The 24,465-nt window shown below is 45.2% G+C and overlaps 1 protein-coding gene across 4 annotated transcripts in view; it reads left to right on the forward strand.

Annotated features, from left to right (window-relative positions):
- The window catches only part of LOC122932660 (acetylserotonin O-methyltransferase-like), a 196,467-nt gene that overhangs the window by 7,935 nt on the left and 164,067 nt on the right, over positions 1-24,465 (forward strand). Inside the window, exon 1 of one of the 4 annotated variants that reach the window (XM_044287201.1) lies at positions 19,092-19,404. The exons of 2 other annotated variants lie outside the window; for them this stretch is intronic. In XM_044287201.1, the coding sequence (XP_044143136.1) occupies positions 19,333-19,404 (72 nt within the window). In that variant the 5' untranslated portion in view covers positions 19,092-19,332. Of the gene's footprint in view, positions 1-19,091; positions 19,405-24,465 lie in introns of those variants that run through there. One more of the 4 variants, XM_044287200.1, reaches the window with a different exon arrangement.

Here is a 24,465-nt window from a genome sequence, read left to right on the forward strand (position 1 = left end):
ATATGTCCGTCCCTTGTCCAGATTAGACATTAACTACCTCCCCTTAACCATATATTATTGGACTCCAGGGCACTTCCTCATTCAATCCTATTTTTATTTTCATTTTACCATTATATTGCGAGGCTACCCAAAGTTGAATGAACCTCTCCTCTGTCTGGGTGCCGGGGCCTAAATATATGCCAATGGACTGTTCCAATGTTGGGTGACGTGAAGCCTGATTCTCTGCTATGACATGCAGACTGATTCTCTGCTGACATGAAGCCAGATTGTCTGTTACGGGACCTCTCTCCTCTGCCTGGGTGCTGGGCCTAAATTTATGACAATGGACTGTTGCAGTGGTGGGTGACGTGAAGCCTGATTCTCTGCTATGACATGCAGACTGATTCTCTGCTGACATGAAGCCAGATTGTCTGTTACGGGACCTCTCTCCTCTGCCTGTGTGCTGGGCCTAAATATATGCCAATGGACTGTTGCAGTGGTGGCTGACGTGAAGCCTCATTCTCTGCTATGACATGCAGACTAATTCTCTGCTGACATGAAGCCAGATTGTCTGTTACGGGACCTCTCTCTTCTGCCTGGGTGCTGGGCCTAAATATATGCCAATGGACTGTTGCAGTGGTGGCTGACGTGAAGCCTGATTCTCTGCTATGACATGAAGACTGATTCTCTGCTGACATGAAGCCAGATTGTCTGTTACGGGACCTCTCTCCTCTGCCTGTGTGCTGGGCCTAAATATATGCCAATGGACTGTTGCAGTGGTGGCTGACGTGAAGCCTCATTCTCTGCTATGACATGCAGACTGATTCTCTGCTGACATGAAGCCAGATTCTCTGTTACGGGACCTCTCTCCTCTGCCTGGGTGCTGGGCCTAAATATATGCCAATGGACTGTTGCAGTGGTGGCTGACGTGAAGCCTGATTCTCTGCTATGACATGAAGACTGATTCTCTGCTGACATGAAGCCAGATTGTCTGTTACGGGACCTCTCTCCTCTGCCTGTGTGCTGGGCCTAAATATATGCCAATGGACTGTTGCAGTGGTGGCTGACGTGAAGCCTCATTCTCTGCTATGACATGCAGACTAATTCTCTGCTGACATGAAGCCAGATTGTCTGTTACGGGACCTCTCTCCTCTGCCTGTGTGCTGGGCCTAAATATCTGAGAATGGACTGTTCCAGTGGTGGGTGACGGGAAGCCAGATTCTCTGCTATGGGACCTCTCTCCAATTTATTTTGGTTAATTTTTATTTATTTAATTTTTATTTTTATTCATTTCCCTATCCACATTTGTTTGCAGGGGATTTACCTACATGTTGCTGCCTTTTGCAGCCCTCTAGCCCTTTCCTGGGCTGTTTTACAGCCTTTTTAGTGCCGAAAAGTTTGGGTCCCCATTAACTTCAATGGGGTTCGGGTTCGGGACGAAGTTCGGATCGGGTTCGGATCCGAACATTTCCGGGAAGTTCGGCCGAACTTCTCGAACCCGAACATCCAGGTGTTCGCTCAACTCTAAATATAACATCTTGTGATATTGTACTGCAGGGCTTTCATGACAAATTGCATTCCTTGGAAATGGGTCACCTTTCACAGTAGCAATGTCCACATGTGCCCCTTTCACAGTAGTAATTCCCACACTGTGCCCCTTTCACAGTAGTAATGCACACATGTGCCCCTTTCATAGTAATGTCCATATGTGCCTGTCAAAGTTGCTATGCCCAGATATGCCCCCTCACAGTGAGTTATAACCAGATGTGCCCCCCTCACAGTAGGTATGCCTAGAAACAGCCAAGTCCATAATAATTGGGACATCTGCATAATTGTTACATTTTTGGCTCTATACACCACCACAATGGATTTGAAATGAAACAAACAAGATGTGCTTTAACTGCAGACTCTCAGCTTTATTTGAGGGTATTTACATCCAAATCAGGGGAACGGTGTAGGAATTACAACAGTTTGCATATGTGCCTCCCACTTGTTAAGGAACCAAAAGTAATGGGACAATTGGCTTCTCAGCTGTTCCATAGCCAGGTGTGTTTTATTCCCTCATTATCCCAATTACAGTGAGCAGATAAAAGGTCCAGAGTTCTTTTCAAGTGTGTTATTTGGAATATGTTGCTGTCAACTCTCAAGATAAGATCCAAAGAGCCGTCACCATCAGTGAAACAAGCCATCATTAGGCTGAAAATAACTAAACAAACCAATAGCAAAAACATTAGGCTTGGCCAAAACAACTGTTTGGAACATGCTTAAAAAGAAGGAACGCATCGGTGAGCTCAGCAACACCAAAAGACCACGGAAAATAACTGTTGTGGATGACTGAAGAATTCTTTCCCTGGTGAAGAAAACACCCTTCACAACAGTTGGCCAGATCAAGAACACTCTCTAGGAGGTAGGTGTATGTGTGTCAAAGTCAGCAATCAAGAGAAGACTTCACCAGAGTGAATACAGAGGGTTCACCACAAGATGTAAACCATTGGTGAGCCTTAAAAACAGGAAGGCCAGATTAGAGTTTGCCAAATGACATCTAAAAAAGCCTTCACAGTTCTGGAACATCCTATAGACAGATGATACCAAGAGCAACTTGTACCAGAGTGATGGGAAGAGAAGAGTATGGAGAAGGAAAGGAACTGCTCATGATGATCCTAAGCATACCACCTCATCAGTAAAGCATGGTGGTGCTAGTGTCATGGCGTGGGCATGTATGGCTGCCAATGGAACTGGTTCTCTTGTATTTATTGATGATGTGACTGCTGACAAAAGCAGCAGGATGAATTCTGAAGAAGCCAATATAAGGCTAGTTTCACACTAGCGTTCGGCTGTCCGCTCGTGAGCTCCGTCTGAAGGGGCTCACGAGCGGACCCGAACGCTTCCGTCCAGCCCTGATGCAGTCTGAATGGATGCGGATCCGCTCAGACTGCATCAGTCTGGCGGCGTTCAGCCTCCACTCCGCTCAGCAGGCGGACACCTGAACGCTGCTTGCAGCGTTCGGGTGTCCGCCTGGCCGTGCGGAGGCGTGCGGATCCGTCCAGACTTACAATGTAAGTCAATGGGGACGGATCCGTTTGAAGATGCCACAATATGGCTCAATCTTCAAGCGGATCCGTCCCCCATTGACTTTCAATGTAAAAGTCTGGACGGATCCGCTCAGGCTAATTTCACACTTAGCTTTTTTTTGGAAATATAATGCAGACGGATCCGTTCTGAACGGAGCCTCCGTCTGCATTATTATGATCGGATCCGTTCAGAACGGATCCGATCGAACGCTAGTGTGAAAGTAGCCTTATCTGCTCATATTCAGCAAAATGCTTCAGAACTCATTGGACGGCACTTCACAGTACAGATGGACAATGACCCAAAGCATACTGCAAAAGCAACCAAAGAGTTTTTTTAAGGGAAAGAAGTGGAATGCTATGCAGTGGCCAAGTCAATCACCTGACCTGAATCTGATTGGGCATGCATTTCACTTACTGAAGACAAAACTGAAGGGAAAATGTCCCAAGAATAAGCAGGAACTGAAGACAGTTGCAGTAGAGGCCTGGCAGAGCATCATCAGGGATGAAACCCAGCGTCTGGTGAGGTATATGCATTCCAGACTTCAGGCTGTAATTGACTGCAAATGATTTGCAACCAAGTATTCAAAAATTGAAAGTTTGATTTATGATTATTATTCTGTCCCATTACTTTTGTAATGTAATTCCTACACCCTTCACCTGATTTGGATGTAAATACCCTCAAATTAAAGCTGACAGTCTGCAGTTAAAACACATTGTGTTCATTTAATTTCAAATCCATTGTGGTGGTATATAGAGCCAAAAATGTTAGAATTGTGTGGATGTCCCAATATTTATAGACCTGACTGTATATACCCTCAAAGTAGTTATGTCAAGATATGTGCCCCCTTAATACTAGTTATGCCCAGATTGCAGAGTTGTGCCCCCTTCACAGTAGATATATCACGATGTGCCCCCCTCAGAGTAGTTATGCCCACACGTGCCCCCTTCACAGGAAGAAGAAAAAGCAAACTGTAAATATTCACCTGGTTCCTCCGATGATTACAGTCCAGCTGCCGGGGCTCCCCAACAGCAGGATGCTGTCAAAAATCTCAATTGCTGTGTAGGAGGAGCCAAGGCTGATTCCTCCATTCCTCCTACAAGGCTGATTCCTCTATTCCTCCTACAAGGCCAGCAGCACAATGTGTGACCATAGGATTCTGCTGCTGTGGGGCGCCAGCAGCTAAGAGGAATAGTAAAATAGGAATCGGACGGCTCCCTGTTTCACCATTACAATCAGCTGAGAGCGAGACATACCTCAGTCATTCCGGGACCGGGGGACAGCCACTAAAGTCTGGGACTATCCTTCTATGGATCCAGAAGGGTTGGGAGGTATGCATGAGCTGTGAAATATTGTTCAATATACAGCAGCTCAATTTTACCAAATTGACTTTTTACTAAATATAAATATGCAGATTAGCTACGTCTAAGTGACTGACTCGCCAAACTGGAGTATGTGTGCAAAGTTTTACCTGCATTGTGGGACTCCCAGCTGAACAGAAATACCCCACTGAGCAGAAAGTAAAAACCATCAAGTAACATGCCTCCCAAGTGTCCCTCTTTTGGATGGGCAGTCCCTCTTTTTGACCCAAGTCCCTGTTTGATCCTTAAATTTCCCTCTTTTTGACCTGGAGAATTAATGCATAAATTTACTAAATTGCTCCTTACTAAAATAACTTCATTATCTTGTGCAATTTAGACCTTAAATATGTATAATCTCATGATTTATGTGCTAATTTTTTAATGGATATTGAAGTGCAAGAAAAAAAAAGGAATTTATAATCGCCAAACCGACTCCCAGGTGCTACAGTTAGTCAGTAATTATGCTTTGACGGAGTTAGAGATGTGGCCAGGTATTTAAAAAAACTGCTTTGATGCTCTCCTCACATACTGTCCCTCTTTGCAACTTTCAAAAGTTGTCAGGTATGAAGTAACTCCAACCCAGGTTCATACAAGGTCATTAAGGGAGTGTGTCAGTAGGTTTCAACCTGTTAGAACTAGATAAGAGCTCAGGAGGCCTGGTTAAATATATCAACATGGGCATCATTACAAGATACATTTTATTATGAGGTGTGCCACTCTCGACTCCCAGAAAGCTTGCATAATGAGGCTATGTTCCGTATGAAGATTATCAATATCTATGAAAGAAAATGCTTCTTTCTTCCATAAACAATACTATTACAGCTTTGCTCCATTGAAGGGAATGAATGTGAGCTGCCATACCAAACAACTTGAGGACAGATGTGGCTGTTTCTGGAAAAAACCCTCTGCTGCCAAACCTGTCTCAAATAGTCAACCCATCTAATGCCAAGCCTCTGACAGTTAAACTCTTCTGTTGACAAACCTTAACTCCAAGCAATTTAACAACTATCCTGCTAGACTACTACCAGGTCTTACCCCTCTACCTGCTGTATGTGATCTGTCAGATGTTTACAGCTGTATGATGACTCCTTGGCTACGTAGCTCAGTCTCTGAAGCAGGGTTACCAAGCTACTGTTCACTTTTTTTAGGACAACTAAGAATCATGTACAGCTGAATCTTCTTTTACATGCTATCACTTTATAGAGATCATACTCCCATGTCAGGCTCTCAACATGATGCCCAAAAATCACAAGACACCAAAATTAAAGTGTAAAACCCCAGAGTGGTATTTCCATTTCTACACTCTGCCACTGTCTGTAATGGTTAACAGGTCCTTCACCATTGTGCATTGATATTATTGTTATGCAACTGTTGTGTACATGTAACATGCCTGGTTCATCAGCAGGTGGCAGCGTATATGACAGAGAGAGATGCTTAGATAGGATGGAACTCACCATTCCATTCTCCCCCCTTTGGGCAGAGGTCCCCTTTGGACCAGTCCTGCTTCCTTCTAGAAGGGAGGGGTTACAGTTCTAGATTATTCCAGTTTAGACTCCATATTGGAGCTGAGAAGACAGGAAAGATATAGCATCCAAAGGAAAGTGTTCTTCGGCTGGATTAGGAGCCACTAAAGGGACGTAGCTAGTAGAGCACCAGGACTTCTCGCTAATTTACTTACTGAGTACCAGGAGGAGGACAACAGCCAAAGGCACTCCAATCCAGGGATACCAGAACCGACCGAAAGTCCAGTAACCAGACCCAAGCCAAGTTTAGCCCAGCTGAGAGAGAAAGCAGAGTTATCAGGTTTGCCTGCCAGTTTATGCCAAAGCCTGCTGGAACCAAGAGAGAGCCTGAATATTGTTTGGATGCAAGTTTACCCAAGTAAAGCTGTTGAACTTTATCAAGATCTGGAGTCAATATTTATTCTCCATCTCCTACCTTAACTTTTCCCCTTTATTGTTTTATAGCCTAACCCTGGGAAGCGACGGTATCCAGGTAGGAGCACCATGACACACAGAGATTATTAAGGGCCGCACCACACCACTTGGCATTCCTATAGACCTGGGACACGATCGGCCATAGGGGGCAGCACGTTGCAAAAGCTCTTGCCCAGTATTGAAAAAAATGTGGCAGCAGAATAAATAAAAAAAGGCAACAACTATTCTTATCAGTTACATCCACAACATACAGATGAGGAGTCATTCACATATTAACAATAAAGAGTCCATAACAGCTTTCAAACACTTGTATCCAGTTGCATTGGGCTTGAGAACGATATTTCATTTTAAATTGGCTCCAGAATCCAGCCAAATGGACATCCTATAGTTTTATTTGACCAGATGGAGGAAGAGTGTAAAACCCCTTTAACACCAAGCCTTTCATTGGATTCTCAAAAACAAACAATGCCTAAAAATGATACTTGGTTATTCATGTCCAGAACTTTCAGCATTTTGTCTAACCACCATCCAAACATAAGCAGACCAGCAGCATGTTATTGTAACCGGCAGGGCAGGTCTGTTAGGACTGGGAGGTTCAAGCTCTGCAGTTGCACTAGTCTTGGACCTGGAATGGACTGTAGTGACTAAAGGTCCTTTTACATAGGATGATTATCAGGCTGATTATCTGAAATTAACATTTGTCGGGTATATAAAGCAAATGCTTTATATAAATATAAAGAGTTCAATCGAGAACCTGATTATTTTGTGCAATCAGTAAAACAGGGTACAAGCGTCTATGCAAAAATATAAATGGTTTATTATACAATAGGTTAAAATACAAACGAAAATGAATCAACATAAATTTCAATAATATACAATGATATGCAGTACCCAGAATTCACCACTATATGATACCAACAAAACACTACTCAACCAACACAAGAATATTATGCAATACAGCTTTAAATTTTGTAAAAAATATACAATCAATGGATTATGCGGAAAACTCAATCAAGAAGATGACAGATACGAGCCCTTGCTCCGCCCAAAAATGATGACCAATCTTTCAGATAATGGTAGTATTGCAACAAAACGTATACATTATTGGCTTGATATCAAACTAAGGAATATAAAGATTCCCAACAAAGAGTTCTCCAATATTATCCCCTTTTTTCAGTTATATGCATCGTAACTGAAATCAGAGAAAACACTGATGTAGCAACTAACGTTACACGTCCGCAAGTGAGCGGGTATCTGGCTAAGTATCAAGCCAATTAATTTAGATCAATACTACATAAAAACAAAATATACACTACCCAATGGTCAAGTGATGTGCAGAGTCTTGGGGCAGCCAGCTCTCAAGAGTTTTTCCCAATAATCCAAATGATTCTCCAGAGATCTATAATCCAAAATGTTTGTTTTCTCTTTCTTTCTTTTTCTCCCCTTTTTTTATTTTATTTTGGTAACTGGTTTCTTAACCCAAAACTTATCAGATGAACACGCCCTCCGAGTTTGGAACTTTCCAATCATTGTTGGAGGGGTGTGTACATGGATAAGGAGCATGGCGTCATAATACTACCCAGAATGCAATTTTGCTACTGATGTAGTATTAACCGCTTATATCTAGGTGGCACTGTTGTATAAGCAAAAGGCATCATACCATTAAGGGTTAACTCATACATGCCTGATATTTTCAATACTTCACACCTCTGACATCTGAAACCTTGTCTCAGGGCTGAGGGACAAACTTTGATACATGAATATATACTTTGAGGAACATCTAGACCATTCTCACACTGTGGAATTCATGTTCAGATAGGAAAAACTATGATGCCTCAGAATCTGCAGGTGCGGTGTATCTTCTAACTTTCTAAATGTATAATATGTTGTTACAATAACAGTAGCTTTTGAACGGCACAGTAATCTTCTCATGGACTTACTTTGGCCTACATGAAACTTCATACAAAACAGTGAATATAAATTAACATTGTTCTTAAAGGCAATGAATACCCATTATAACTAAAATAAGTAGATATAACTGTTTAAACTTATGAAAAAGCACAACACATTTTCATGAATGCTTGTTTTTAATGTTCAGCGCAACTTAAAGGTGTTACCAAGCATCTAGCAATGTTATTCCCATCTGGGACAGTATATCAATAAGCTATGCGATAATTTTCTTATAGGTTCAGGTCCCACCCCTGGGGCCTATTTCTCATTTAAGAATGAGGCCCAGAAGTGAATGGAAGGCAAGGCGCACATTTGTTGCCACTAGGGATGAGCGAACTCGAACTGTATAGTTCGGGTTCGTACCGAATTTTGGGGTGTCCGTGACACGGACCCGAACCCGGACATTTTCGTAAAAGTCTGGGTTCGGGTTCGGTGTTCGTCGCTTTCTTGGCGCTTTTGTGACGCTTTCTTGGCGCTTTTTGAAAGGCTGCAAAGCAGCCAATCAACAAGCGTCATACTACTTGCCCCAAGAGGCCGTCACAGCCATGCCTACTATTGGCATGGCTGTGATTGGCCAGAGCACCATGTGACCCAGCCTCTATTTAAGCTGGAGTCACATAGCGCCGCCCGTCACTCTGCTCTGATTAGCGTAGGGAGAGGTTGCGGCTGCGACAGTAGGGCGAGATAAGGCAGATTAACTCCTCCAAAGGAATTGATTAATCGATCGATCTGCAGCTGTGGGTCATTGAGCTGCTGAAATTCAATTGCTCACTGTTTTTAGGCTGCCCAGACCGTTTGTCAGTCACTTTTTTCTGGGGTGATCGGCGGCCATTTTGTGTCTTGTGCGGTGCTGCGACCAAGTGCATCCAAGCTGCGACCAAGTGCATTTAACCCTCAATGGTGTGGTTGTTTTTTGGCTAAAGCCTACATCAGGGTGAAGCTGTCACACCAAGTGCATTTAACCAGCAATAGTCTGTTTATTTTTTGGCCATATACTACATCAGGGGCAAGCTGCGCCTGTCACCAAGTGCATTTAACCCTCAATGGTGTGGTTGTTTTTTGGCTAAAGCCTACATCAGGGTGAAGCTGTCACACCAAGTGCATTTAACCAGCAATAGTCTGTTAATTTTTTGGCCATATACTAAATCAGGGGCAAGCTGCGCCCATCACCAAGTGCATTTAACCCTCAGTAGTGTGGTTGGTCAAGCTGTCACACCAAGTGCATTTAACCAGCAATAGTCTGTTCATTTTTTGGCCATATACTACATCAGGGGCAAGCTGCGCCCGTCACCAAGTGCATTTAACCCTCAGTAGTGTGGTTGGTCAAGCTGTCACACCAAGTGCATTTAACCAGCAATAGTCTGTTCATTTTTTGGCCATATACTACATCAGGGGCAAGCTGCGCCTGTCACCAAGTGCATTTAACCCTCAATGGTGTGGTTGTTTTTTGGCTAAAGCCTACATCAGGGTGAAGCTGTCACACCAAGTGCATTTAACCAGCAATAGTCTGTTAATTTTTTGGCCATATACTACATCAGGGGCAAGCAGCGCCCGTCACCAAGTGCATTTAACCCTCAGTAGTGTGGTTGGTCAAGCTGTCACACCAAGTGGATTTAACCAGCAATAGTGTGGTTATTTTTTGGCCATATCCCAGTCTAATTCTGTCACTAAATCCATACCAGTCACCCAGCGCCTAAATACTAGGCCTCAAATTTATATCCCGCTAAATCTGTCGTTACCGCTGTACTGTTGTGGCTGGGCAAGTTATTTAGTGTCCGTCAAAGCACATTTTTTGTTCAGGGTTGAAATACAATTCCCAATTTAGCAATTTCATAATTTAGTGGTTTCTGCTATATCAGAGCTATTTGAAATCTATCCCTAAAAGGGTATATAATATTCAAGGTGCACATAGGGTCATTTAGAATAACTTCACACACACGCTACTGTGCATTTCCAAGTCTAATTCTGTCACTAAATCCATACCGGTCACCCAGCGCCTAAATACTAGGCCTCAAATTTATATCCCGCTAAATCTGTCGTTACCGCTGTCCTGTTGTAGATGGGCAAGTTATTTAGTGTCCGTCAAAGCACATTTTTTGTTCTGGGTTGAAATACAATTCCCAATTTAGCAATTTCATAATTTAGTGGTTTCTGCTATATCAGAGCTATTTGAAATCTATCCCTAAAAGGGTATATAATATTCAAGGTGCACATAGGGTCGTTCAGAATAACTTCACACACACGCTACTGTGCATTTCCAAGTCTAATTCTGTCAGTAAATCCATACCGGTCACCCAGCGCCTAAATACTAGGCCTCAAATTTATATCCTGCTAAATCTGTCGTTACCGCTGTACTATTGTGGCTGGGAAAGTTATTTAGTGTCCGTCAAAGCACATTTTTTGTTCTGGGTTGAAATACAATTCCCAATTTAGCAATTTCATAATTTAGTGGTTTCTGCTATATCAGAGCTATTTGAAATCTATCCCTAAAAGGGTATATAATATTCAAGGTGCACATAGGGTTCAGAATAACTTAACACACACGCTACTGTGCATTTCCAAGTCTAATTCTGTCAGTAAATCCATACCGGTCACCCAGCGCCTAAATACTAGGCCTCAAATTTATATTCAGCTGAATTTGAATACAATACATTGGGCCAAATAATATTTTTGTTGTTGTGGTGAACCATAACAATGAGGAAAACACCTAGTAAGGGACGCGGACGTGGACATGGTCGTGGTGGTGTTAGTGGACCCTCTGGTGCTGGGAGAGGACGTGGCCGTTCTGCCACATCCACACGTCCTAGTGTACCAACTACCTCAGGTCCCAGTAGCCGCCAGAATTTACAGCGATATATGGTGGGGCCCAATGCCGTTCTAAGGATGGTAAGGCCTGAGCAGGTACAGGCATTAGTCAATTGGGTGGCCGACAGTGGATCCAGCACGTTCACATTATCTCCCACCCAGTCTTCTGCAGAAAGCGCACAGATGGCGCCTGAAAACCAACCCCATCAGTCTGTCACATCACCCCCATGCATACAAGGGAAACTGTCTCAGCCTCAAGTTATGCAGCAGTCTCTTATGCTGTTTGAAGACTCTGCTGGCAGGGTTTCCCAAGGGCATCCACCTAGCCCTTCCCCAGCGGTGGAAGACATAGACTGCACTGACGCACAACCACTTATGTTTCCTGATGATGAGGACATGGGAATACCACCTCAGCATGTCTCTGATGATGACGAAACACAGGTGCCAACTGCTGCGTCTTTCTGCAGTGTGCAGACTGAACAGGAGGTCAGGGATCAAGACTGGGTGGAAGACGATGCAGGGGACGATGAGGTCCTAGACCCCACATGGAATGAAGGTCGTGCCACTGACTTTCACAGTTCGGAGGAAGAGGCAGTGGTGAGACCGAGCCAACAGCGTAGCAAAAGAGGGAGCAGTGGGCAAAAGCAGAACACCCGCCGCCAAGAGACTCCGCCTGCTACTGACCGCGGCCATCTGGGACCGAGCACTCCAAAGGCAGCTTCAAGGAGTTTCCTGGCATGGCACTTCTTCAAACAATGTGCTGACGACAAGACCCGAGTGGTTTGCACGCTGTGCCATCAGAGCCTGAAGCGAGGCATTAACGTTCTGAACCTGAGCACAACCTGCATGACCAGGCACCTGCATGCAAAGCATGAACTGCAGTGGAGTAAACACCTTAAAACCAAGGAAGTCACTCAGGCTCCCCCTGCTACCTCTTCTGCTGCTGCCGCCTCGGCCTCTTCTGCTGCTGCCGCCTCGGCCTCTTCCTCCGCCTCTGGAGGAACGTTGGCACCTGCCGCCCAGCAAACAGGGGATGTACCACCAACACCACCACCACCTCCGTCACCAAGCGTCTCAACCATGTCACACGGCAGCGTTCAGCTCTCCATCTCACAAACATTTGAGAGAAAGCGTAAATTCCCACCTAGCCACCCTCGATCCCTGGCCCTGAATGCCAGCATTTCTAAACTACTGGCCTATGAAATGCTGTCATTTAGGCTGGTGGACACAGACAGCTTCAAACAGCTCATGTCGCTTGCTGTCCCACAGTATGTTGTTCCCAGCCGCCACTACTTCTCCAAGAGAGCCGTGCCATCCCTGCACAACCAAGTATCCGATAAAATCAAGTGTGCACTGCGCAACGCCATCTGTAGCAAGGTCCACCTAACCACAGATACGTGGACTAGTAAGCACGGCCAGGGACGCTATATCTCCCTAACTGCACACTGGGTAAATGTAGTGGCAGCTGGGCCCCAGGCGGAGAGCTGTTTAGCGCACGTCCTTCCGCCGCCAAGGATCGCAGGGCAACATTCTTTGCCTCCTGTTGCCACCTCCTCCTTCTCGGCTTCCTCCTCCTCTTCTTCCACTTGCTCATCCAGTCAGCCACACACCTTCACCACCAACTTCAGCACAGCCCGGGGTAAACGTCAGCAGGCCATTCTGAAACTCATATGTTTGGGGGACAGGCCCCACACCGCACAGGAGTTGTGGCGGGGTATAGAACAACAGACCGACGAGTGGTTGCTGCCGGTGAGCCTCATACCCGGCCTGGTGGTGTGTGATAATGGGCGAAATCTCGTTGCAGCTCTGGGACTAGCCAATTTGACGCACATCCCTTGCTTGGCGCATGTGCTGAATTTGGTGGTGTAGAAGTTCATTCACAACTACCCCGACATGTCAGAGCTGCTGCATAAAGTGCGGGCCGTCTGTTCGCACTTCCGGCGTTCACATCCTGCTGCTGCTCGCCTGTCTGCGCTACAGCGTAACTTCGGCCTTCCCGCTCACCGCCTCATATGCGACGTGCCCACCAGGTGGAACTCCACCTTGCACATGCTGGACAGACTGTGCGAGCAGCAGCAGGCCATAGTGGAGTTTCAGCTGCAGCACGCACGGGTCAGTCGCACTACAGAACAGCACCACTTCACCACCAATGACTGGGCCTCCATGCGAGACCTGTGTGCCCTGTTGCGCTGTTTCGAGTACTCCACCAACATGGCCAGTGGCGATGACGCCGTTATCAGCGTTACAATACCACTTCTATGTCTCCTTGAGAAAACACTTAGGGCGATGATGGAAGAGGAGGTTGCCCAGGAGGCGGAGGAGGAAGAGGGGTCATTTTTAGCACTTTCAGGCCAGTCTCTTCGAAGTGACTCAGAGGGAGGTTTTTGGCAACAGCAGAGGCCAGGTACAAATGTGGCCAGCCAGGGCCCACTACTGGAGGATGAGGAGGACGAGGATGAGGAGGAGGAGGATGAGGATGAAGCATGGTCACAGCGGGGTGGCACCCAACGCAGCTCGGGTCCATCACTGGTGCGTGGCTGGGGGGAAAGGCAGGACGATGACGATACGCCTCCCACAGAGGACAGCTTGTCCTTACCCCTGGGCAGCCTGGCACACATGAGTGACTACATGCTGCAGTGCCTGCGCAACGACAGCAGAGTTGCCCACATTTTAACCTGTGTGGACTACTGGGTTGCCACCCTGCTGGATCCACGCTACAAAGACAATGTGCCCACCTTACTTCCTGCACTGGAGCGTGATAGGAAGATGCGCGAGTACAAGCGCACGTTGGTAGACGCGCTACTGAGAGCATTCCCAAATGTCACAGGGGAACAAGTGGATGCCCAAGGCCAAGGCAGAGGAGGAGCAAGAGGTCGCCAAGGCAGCTGTGTCACGGCCAGCTCCTCTGAGGGCAGGGTTAGCATGGCAGAGATGTGGAAAACTTTTGTCAACACGCCACAGCTAACTGCACCACCACCTGATACGCAACGTGTTAGCAGGAGGCAACATTTCACTAACATGGTGGAACAGTACGTGTGCACACCCCTCCACGTACTGACTGATGGTTCGGCCCCATTCAACTTCTGGGTCTCTAAATTGTCCACGTGGCCAGAGCTAGCCTTTTATGCCTTGGAGGTGCTGGCCTGCCCGGCAGCCAGCGTTTTGTCTGAACGTGTATTCAGCACGGCAGGGGGCGTCATTACAGACAAACGCAGCCGCCTGTCTACAGCCAATGTGGACAAGCTGACGTTCATAAAAATGAACGAGGCATGGATCCCACAGGACCTGTCCGTCCCTTGTCCAGATTAGACATTAACTACCTCCCCTTAACCATATATTATTGGACTCCAGGGCACTTCCTCATTCAATCCTATTTTTATTTTCATTTTACCATTATATTGCGAGGCTACCCAAAGTTGAATGAACCTCTCCTCTGTCTGGGTGCCGGGGCCTAAATATATGCCAATGGACTGTTCCAATGTTGGGTGACGTGAAGCCTGATTCTCTGCTATGACATGCAGAGTAATTCTCTGCTGACATGAAGCCAGATCCTCTGTTACGGGACCTCTCTCGTCTGCCTGTGTGCTGGGCCTAAATATATGCCAATGGACTGTTGCAGTGGTGGCTGACGTGAAGCCTGATTTTCTGCTATGACATGCAGACTGATTCTCTGCTGACATGAAGCCAGATTGTCTGTTACGGGACCTCTCTCCTCTGCCTGGGTGCTGGGCCTAAATATATGCCAATGGACTGTTGCAGTGGTGGGTGACGTGAAGCCTGATTCTCTGCTATGATATGAAGACTGATTCTCTGCTGACATGAAGCCAGATTGTCTGTTACGGGACCTCTCTCCTCTGCCTGGGTGCTGGGCCTAAATTCATGAAAATGGACTCTTACAGTGGTGGGTGACGTGAAGCCTGATTCTCTGCTATGACATGAAGACTGATTCTCTGCTGACATGAAGACTGATTCTCTGCTGACATGAAGCCAGATTGTCTGTTACGGGACCTCTCTCCTCTGCCTGGGTGCTGGGCCTAAATTTATGACAATGGACTGTTGCAGTGGTGGCTGACGTGAAGCCTGATTCTCTGCTATGACATGCAGATTAATTCTCTGCTGACATGAAGCCAGATTGTCTGTTACGGGACCTCTCTCCTCTGCCTGGGTGCTGGGCCTAAATTTATGACAATGGACTGTTGCAGTGGTGGCTGACGTGAAGCCTGATTCTCTGCTATGACATGCAGACTGATTCTCTGCTGACATGAAGACAGATTCTCTGTTACGGGACCTCTCTCCTCTGCCTGGGTGCCGGGGCCTAAATATCTGAGAATGGACTGTTCCAGTGGTGGGTGACGTGAAGCCAGATTCTCTGCTATGGGACCTCTGTCCTATTGATTTTGGTTAATTTTTATTTATTTAATTTTTATTTTAATTAATTTCCCTATCCAAATTTGTTTGCAGGGGGTTTACCTACATGTTGCTGCCTTTTGCAGCCCTCTAGCCCTTTCCTGGGCTGTTTTACAGCCTTTTTAGTGCCGAAAAGTTCGGGTCCCCATTGACTTCAATGGGGTTCGGGTTCAGGACGAAGTTCGGATCGGGTTCGGATCCCGAACCCGAACATTTTCGGGAAGTTCGGCCGAACTTCTCGAACCCGAACATCCAGGTGTCCGCTCAACTCTAGTTTTGATCACTTTCAGATACTATAAAAGTACAAATGCTGATTAGCGATACGCTAATCAGCGAATAACGGACTGCAGTGCGGTGGGCTGGGCGCTAACTGATCGCTAAACTACCTAACCAAGGGGCCTAAACTATACCTAAAACCTAACGATCAATACCAGTGGAAAAAAAAAAGTGACAGTTTGCACTGATCACTTTTTTCCTTTTAACTAGTGATTGACAGGGGCAAGAAGGGGTGATCAAAGGGTTAATTGGGTGCTGGGAGGTGATCTGGGGGCTAAGTGTGGTGTTGGTGGGTACTCACAGTGATGTGTGCTCCTCTGCTCCTCTGCTGGAACCAACCGACCAAAAGAAGGAGCAGAGGAGCACAGCAGCCATATAACCACATCATATTTACTAATATGATGGGTTATCTGGCTGCTGATTTGTTTTTTTGAAAATCATCAACCTGCCAGCCAATGATCGTGGCTGGCAGGTTGATGACGAACTTGTTCTTTGAATTTTGCCGGCCCGCGATGCGCATGCGCGGGCCGGCTTCCCCGGAAATCTCGCGTCTCGCGAGAGGACGCACCGGCGCATCCACCCAGAAGAGCACGACCGCCGAGAAGACGCAATCCTGCGTACGGCGGTCGTGAGCAGGTTAAAGATCTTGAGAATGAGTCCTTAATTATCTTATAGATAAGGGGTGTGAAAGTTTTATGGTCTCTAAATTGATGTTATCTCAGAGACCTGGTGCCCCGACTATGTCTTCAGAAGACTCTTTAGATCTTGTAGTGTGTCATAAATCCCGGGGACAAATTCAGTCCAGTATTCAAAGTGTCAAGCAGTGTTATAAATTTGTATTCCCAAATTCTTCTAGCTTTTTGGGATTTGAAGTTACCTTTTAATATGAGAACTTTCATATGTTCTACATTGTGTCCTGGGCTACAGAAATGCTTAGCCACAGGAAAGTGTAGCTTCTTCTCTTTAATTGTGTGGCGGTGGGACCTCATCCTTGCATTAAGTCTCTGTCCTGTTTCTCCAACGTAGAGGCCTCTAACAGGACATTTAGTGCAGAGAATCAGATAAACAACATTAGATGTAGAACATGTGAATGTCCCAGGGATCCTATATTCCTGCTGTATGTTGGGGATCCGGATCTTATCTGTTGTCATTATATGGGAACAGGTTTTGCATCTGCTTATATTACAGGGATGGGTTCCTTTTTCTGTGGTTCCTGGCCATGAACTTGATCTGATCAAAATGTTCCTTAGATTTGGAGGTTGTCGGTAAGCTAGTAAGGGGGGGTCTGGGAAGATTGTTTTTAGTCGTTCATCCTTACGTAGGACATGATGTAATTTTTTGGCAGTTTTCCTCAGTACCTCTAGTTGTGGGTTGTAGGTCACAACCAGAGGTATGCGCTGGTTCTGTTTCTTTTCATTGTATTAGAGAAGTTGACTTCTGGGGATCTTGGTGGCTCTTGTGATCTGATCTTCAATTGAAGCAGGATGGTAGCCCTGGTGTAAAAATGTCCTTTTCAGATATTGTAAATGCTCATCCCTGTCTAATGGGCTGGAGCAGATTCGGTTATATCTGACGGCTTGACTATAGATGATGGACTTTTTAATATGTTTGGGGTGGAAGCTGTCCCATTTGAGGTATGTAGGCCGATCAATAGGTTTACGATACAGGGATGTCTGTATTGAGCTGTCTTGAAGTTTTATGGTGGTGTCCAGAAAGCTGACTTCTGTGTGGGAATAGTTGAGGGTCAGGTTTATGGTGGGATGGAATTTGTTGAATTGTTCATGAAATTTTATCAGTTCATGTTCAGAGTCGGTCCAGATTATTAGGATGTCATCAATGAAACGGAAGTAGGCCAAGGGTTTTTTGAGACAGGATACCAAAAAGTCATTTTCCAGTTTTGCCATGAACAGATTTGCATATTGCGGTGCCATTCTACAGCCCATGGCGGTCCCAGTACACTGTAAATATATCTCCTTGTCAAAAGAGAAAAAGTTATGGGTGAGGATGAATTTGGTCAGTTGTAGTTTCAGGGATTTATGTTTTTTCAGTGTGGATTGGGCTAAGTCCTGGTATATAGAAATTGGGTTTTCATCCCTCCAGCGCTTCTACTCTTCTTCCAATGTGCTTCATATCCTCCATGATGGAGTTAAGGTCAGATTTAAGTGGCTCCAGGGCCTCCGATAATGCTTCTTTTAGAAAAGATCTAGAGAGCATGAGTATATCGGCTCCAGGAGACTCCTCTCTCACCTTCTCAGCGGCGTTTCCAGCTTGCTGCTTATTTTTCGGTGTGCGAGGTGGTTCCGGCGCCATTTTGGAGTCTCTGGCCACATATGTCTGTGCGGCTTTCTTTATAAATTTCTCTATATCGCCGGCTTGAGATGTTGATCGGGTTGGTTCCTGAGTGTCAGCAGACCTTGGACCTCCGATTTTAACCATTTTGGGCTTAATTAGCTGAAGATCTGTGCTTATGAGGGAATCATTCTCAGCAGAGCTTCACATCGCACAGCCATCCGGCTCAGGCGCTAGCTCCGCCCCCAGTTTTTTTTTTTTTTCAATGATACTTCGATCCTTTAGTTGTATATTAAATATGTATATTGATTCAATTATGTTATTGTCTGGAGCACCAAGTTCTATTATCTATAATAATACTTATTTCTCTATTATTTCTATTTATTTAGCTCATGGATGCACCCTGCAGCTAACCGAATACCATGGAAGACATGAGGGTAGATTTATCAAAACTGGTGTAAAGTAGAATTGACTTAGTTGCCCACAGCAACCAGTCAGATTCCACCTTGAATTTTCCAGAGCTCGTTTGGAAAATGAAAGGTGGAATCTGATTGGTTACTATGGACAACTAAGCCAGTTTTGCTTTACACCGATTTTAATAAATCTCCCCCATGATGTGTAGGGGGAGGGGGTTACTACTATTCAGTTAGCCCATGGAATGCTACATCTCCTTATGGAGATTATCTAAGTGGAGTGATTCAAAAGGTTGAACACTGACTTGTAACATAGCTGCCTTACATCTGGTGGCATCACTTGTTATCAGTTCATTGGCGTTCCCTCTGCACATGGATGTCGTACACAGGTCTTATACTGAACATGGGCTAAACCTTGGGTCAGCAACCTCTGGCACTCCAGCCGTTGTGAAACCACAACTCCCAACATGCATACTTTCTCTGTTTTTCTCAGAACTGGACATTCATGGAATTGTAGTTTCACAACAGCTGGGGTGCCAAAGATTTCTGACCCCTGGGCTATACCATTGTGCTGTGCAGAAAGGGGCCACTGCACAGCAGTAGGTGAACTATATTATTATATATTACAGTTCTTTTCTATAAACAACTAAATTATAAAAATATAAAGCAGACATCCTCTTTAATTCATGAAAAAGTAATCAAGTTATTTCTATATTCCATATGTTATATGTTCTCATGGCTTTGAGATCATCATACTGAGCCTCGTTAAGATCTCTGAAGGAACACGCCTCTTGTCAGAATAGAGCCTATAATTGCTGACTGAGCTACACTGTGTATTACATCAACATGTGTTCTGCTGAAGAACTTGAATTCCCTCAAAAGCTTTTTGAGTATCAATGTGGATTTGCAGCCTCAAAGGTAAGAAATTAATTTCATTCTGCAGATATAACTTCTCCAGTTACAGTATATGGAACATTGCTGGCTTTAGAGATGGTGATAGAGCTACACGGCGACGTGGATGGAATTTTTGTGACTGTCGCAGTATGTTGCATTGTGACACCATTGAAATACAGTACATGACATGTCACTGTGTAGCCCAAGCTTAACCGGTAGAGGTTTTTTCATATTTAGTCTTGACTATAAGTAGAGTCGTGCTTATTTTTATAACATAAAATATTAGTATGACTCTGCTTAGCCGTCATTATGAAACTGTTAACCCCTTCCCGACTGCCCACTGGGTATATACGTCCTATCTGCACATGCCCCGTGCAGATAGCATGTATATACAGTACATGTGCAGGCAGAGCTTTAATCCCAGTGGGTTAAGGCTAGGGTGACAGTCGCAGAAAAATCCAATTTGGATGGGTTTTTTGTGACTGTCGTGTCACTGTTGCAGCATGTCACAGTACAACACCATAGACTATCATTATTAAAATTGTCGCACAACAAATGTCGTCATGTAGTCCTAGCTAAAAGCTCCTGCAATCTAGCAGGAGCAGGTCGGGTCCCGGCTGACAGACACAGCGGGGACCCTGAGGAGAAGACCGGAGCGCTTTATTACCACTTCTGCCTTCTACTGTGCCAGCAGAAGATCCATGCAGGAGAAGTGAAGGGGTAGAGGGGGAAGCAGGTGAGCCACTTCCTCTGTTAGTCCTGATGGTCACATTACTGCCGGGGGTGTCAGGAGCAGAGTTGCAGGGTCTAAGGCGACCCTGAGCAGCTCTGCCTGTGCAGGGCCGTCTTTAATATTGATTGGACCCTGGGCAAAAATGTACTTGGGCCCCCTGGATCCCGCCTTCCCACACCTTAGCAGGCAATCACAGCCTCCACCACAACACACACACAAAAAATCCACACATCTCGTAGAGTCCAGTGAATGACTGTAAATACTTCCAGTTCTGAAGACTCCAGCGGCTCAGGAGCAGTGTTCTGGGCTGGAAGTGGGCACCGTTCTACAGGAAGGAGACCGGGGCTCGGCTCACCCTACTGTTACAGTGCACCCCAGCACCCCACAGTATGCAGTATAGCACCCTATAGTATACAGCACCACACAGTATGCAGTATAGCACCCCACACTATACAGTACCTTACAGTATATAGTAGAGCAGTATAGCAGCCCACAGTATACAGCACCTCACGGTATACAACACCTCACTGTATACAGCACCCCAAACTATACACGATACAGCCCCCCACACTATACAGTACAGTAGTATAGCAATCCACACTATAACGCACCCACAGTATACAGCCCCCCATACTATACAGTACAGCAGTATAGCACTCCACACTATACCGCACCCACAGTATACAGCCCCCCACACTATACAGTACAGCAGTATAGCACTCCCCCCCACTATATAGGCCCACCACACAGTATACAGCCCACCACACAGTATACAGGCCCCCACACAGTATACAGGCCACCCCCCCCCACAGTATACAGCCCACCACACAATATACAGCCCATTACACAATATATAGCCCACCAAACAATATACAGCCCACCACACAGTATACAGCCCACCACACAGTATACAGCACCCCACTATACAGTAGTTTACAGTATATTAACATAACAGCCCCTGTCACCTTTTTCTGATGTAATCTTTACACAAAAAAGCTCCACAGTTAACTTCTGCAACATTCAGTAGGACCTGTGATGACCTCATAGCCATGTGACCAGTAATTGCTAGGTTACTGGTCACATGGTAATGATGTCATTAAGGTCCTAGATCAAAACTCATTAAGGTCCTAGAATTAAGATCATTAACACAGTACGATCATGATGCCTGTGTAGCCGACAGCCTGACACCCGAGGCAGTAGCTAGCAGGGCTCAAGAGGCAGCTGCCTTGGGCCCCCCAGGAGCAACTGGGCCCAGGGCAGCTGCCCCTTTTGCCCCTTGGTAAAGACGGCCCTGTGCCTGTGTGTAATGCCCCCACAGGAAGCTGTTTTCCCTTGTTACTGTTTCTCCTGTGGATGCCCCAGTTTCAGTGGAAACCTCCTCCAGAGGTCTTTTATTATGTGCCAAAAATAAATTAAAATTGAAGTAAAAAATAAAAATGAAATACAAATAAAAATAAAATAAAAAATGCAGTCGCCAACAGAAAGCGTCACCACGTAGAATCAAGCCTATACATGTTATATATTATAATGATCATCACAAAATAGGGAACCCATTCATTTTTGTGTCAGTTTTAAGATTTAAGAAATAAAAAGCAATAATTAAAAATAATTACTAGCATTAGTGGTTTTTCTCCAAACTAAACCTATAAAAATGAAGTAAAAAAAAAAAATTGCTAAAATAATTTTGTTAGTCAAACAAAAGTTAGGGTCACTAAACCACCATGTGCACAAATTCACAAAAAGTTGCCTGGGCATTCAGGCCTTTTTTTAGGCCCGGTCATGAAAGGGTTAAAGGGTTGTCTCACTTCAGGCTCATGCACACGAACATATTTTTTGTCTGTGCCCGTTCTGTTTTTTTTTTGTGGCCCATATGCAGGACGATTCACTTCAATGGGATTGCAAAAGAACATAAATTACTCCATGTCCATATGTCCGCATGTTCTGCAAAAAAATACATGGACAAGAATAGGACTGTGCTATTATAGACTGCCTGTTCAATTCTGTGAAATGCTCTCGCCCCGTATACGTGTTTTGTGGATCCGCAATTCGCCGGCCGTAAAACAACAATGTTTGTGTGCATGAAAACCCTTCAGCAAATGGCATTTATCATGTAGACAAAGTAAAATGCTCTTGCTAATGCATTGTGAATGTCCATATTGCTTCCTTTGCTGGCTTGATTAAATTTTTAATTACATTATACACTGCTCATTTCCAGGGGTTACCACCCTGCAATACCTCAGTGCTGGTCGTGCTTGCACACTACAGGAAAAAGCATTAGCCTCCCTGTTGGTCAGGACTAGTGTAATACCCCAGAGTGGCATAAACCACCTTTTTGCACACCCAAACTATCTTTTATGGTTGATCCTGTGTCATCTTACATATTTATTGCTATGTCCTACACAATGTACATTTATTTTCCTTGCAAATGACTGTTTAAGTGTAATGTGCCTGGTTCACCAGCAGATGGCGGCAACATTGGCAGAACTATTTTTCCTAAAATGGAACCTGCTTTTCATTCTAGCCCTCTCTAGAGAGGGAGGAGTTTAGTTGGTGTGAGGCAGTCTAACCTACCCCATCTTGGGGAGAGGTTGAGTCTAGCTTATCCCCTGTAAGGGGAGGCTGTGTGTTGACAGTAGACGTGTAGTAACACAACTCTGATGTGTTACACATCTGCACTTACTTCCGGATGCAATGCGTTTTTCACAGAAGCCCTATTCACTTCTATGGGGCCAGGGCTGCTTTAAAAACGCAGAATATGGAGCATGTTGCGTTTTTCACTCAACGCAGAACTGAAGTGTGAAAAACAACGATCATGTACACAGACCTATTGAAATGAATGGGTCAGAATTCAGTGCGGGTACTATGCGTTCACGTCAGGCATTGCACCCACGCAGAAAACTCGCACGTGTGAAACGCAGCATGTTCTATATTCAGCGTTTTTCACGTAGCCCTGGCCCCATAGAAGTGAATGGGTCTGCGTGAAAAACACTTTGTATCCGCACGTGAAAAAAACACCAAAACACATTGCACCCTCGTGGAAAACAACATTGCTTACCGTTAATCGTTTTTCTCGATACTTATGACGGCACCCTATGCGACTCATGAACTCCCATCTGGACAGGTAACCTGAGAAGATAAAATGGACACATCCCCACCAAGCACCAGTGGAAGAAATACAGTGGTACATATGTACAAGAACATTCAACTTTATATATATATATATATATATATACAGGGAGTGCATAATTCTTAGGCAAATGAGTATTTTGACCACATCATCCTCTTTATGCATGTTGTCTTACTTCAAGCTGTATAGGCTCGAAAGCCTACTACCAATTAAGCATATTAGGTGATGTGCATCTCTGTAATGAGCAGGGGTGTGGTCTAATGACATCAACACCCTATATCAGGTGTGCATAATTATTAGGCAACTTCCTTTCCTTTGGCAAAATGGGTCAAAAGAAGGACTTGACAGGCTCAGAAAAGTCAAAAATAGTGAGATATCTTGCAGAGGGATGCAGCACTCTTAAAATTGCAAAGCTTCTGAAGCGTGATCATCGAACAATCAAGCGTTTCATTCAAAATAGTCAACAGGATCGCAAGAAGCGTGTGGAAAAACCAAGGCGCAAAATAACTGCCCATGAACTGAGAAAAGTCAAGCGTGCAGCTGCCAAGATGCCACTTGCCACCAGTTTGGCCATATTTCAGAGCTGCAACATCACTGGAGTGCCCAAAAGCACAAGGTGTGCAATACTCAGAGACATGGCCAAGGTAAGAAAGGCTGAAAGACGACCACAACTGAACAAGACACACAAGCTGAAACGTCAAGACTGGGCCAAGAAATATCTCAAGACTGATTTTTCTAAGGTTTTATGGACTGATGAAATGAGAGTGAGTCTTGATGGGCCAGATGGATGGGCCCATGGCTGGATTGGTAAAGGGCAGAGAGCTCCAGTCCGACTCAGACGCCAGCAAGGTGGAGGTGGAGTACTGGTTTGGGCTGGTATCATCAAAGATGAGCTTGTGGGGCCTTTTTGGGATGGAGTCAAGCTCAACTCCCAGTCCTACTGCCAGTTTCTGGAAGACACCTTATTCAAGCAGTGGTACAGGAAGAAGTCTGCATCCTTCAAGAAAAACATGATTTTCATGCAGGACAATGCTCCATCACACGCGTCCAAGTACTTCACAGTGTGGCTGGCAACAAAGGGTATAAAAGAAGAAAATCTAATGACATGGCCTCCTTGTTCACCTGATCTGAACCCCATTGAGAACCCGTGGTCCATCATCAAATGTGAGATTTACAAGGAGGGAAAACAGTACACCTCTCTGAACAGTGTCTGGGAGGCTGTCGT

This window comes from Bufo gargarizans, chromosome 3, assembly GCF_014858855.1.
Source record: "Bufo gargarizans isolate SCDJY-AF-19 chromosome 3, ASM1485885v1, whole genome shotgun sequence".
In the NCBI taxonomy this organism is placed as follows: domain Eukaryota; kingdom Metazoa; phylum Chordata; class Amphibia; order Anura; family Bufonidae; genus Bufo; species Bufo gargarizans.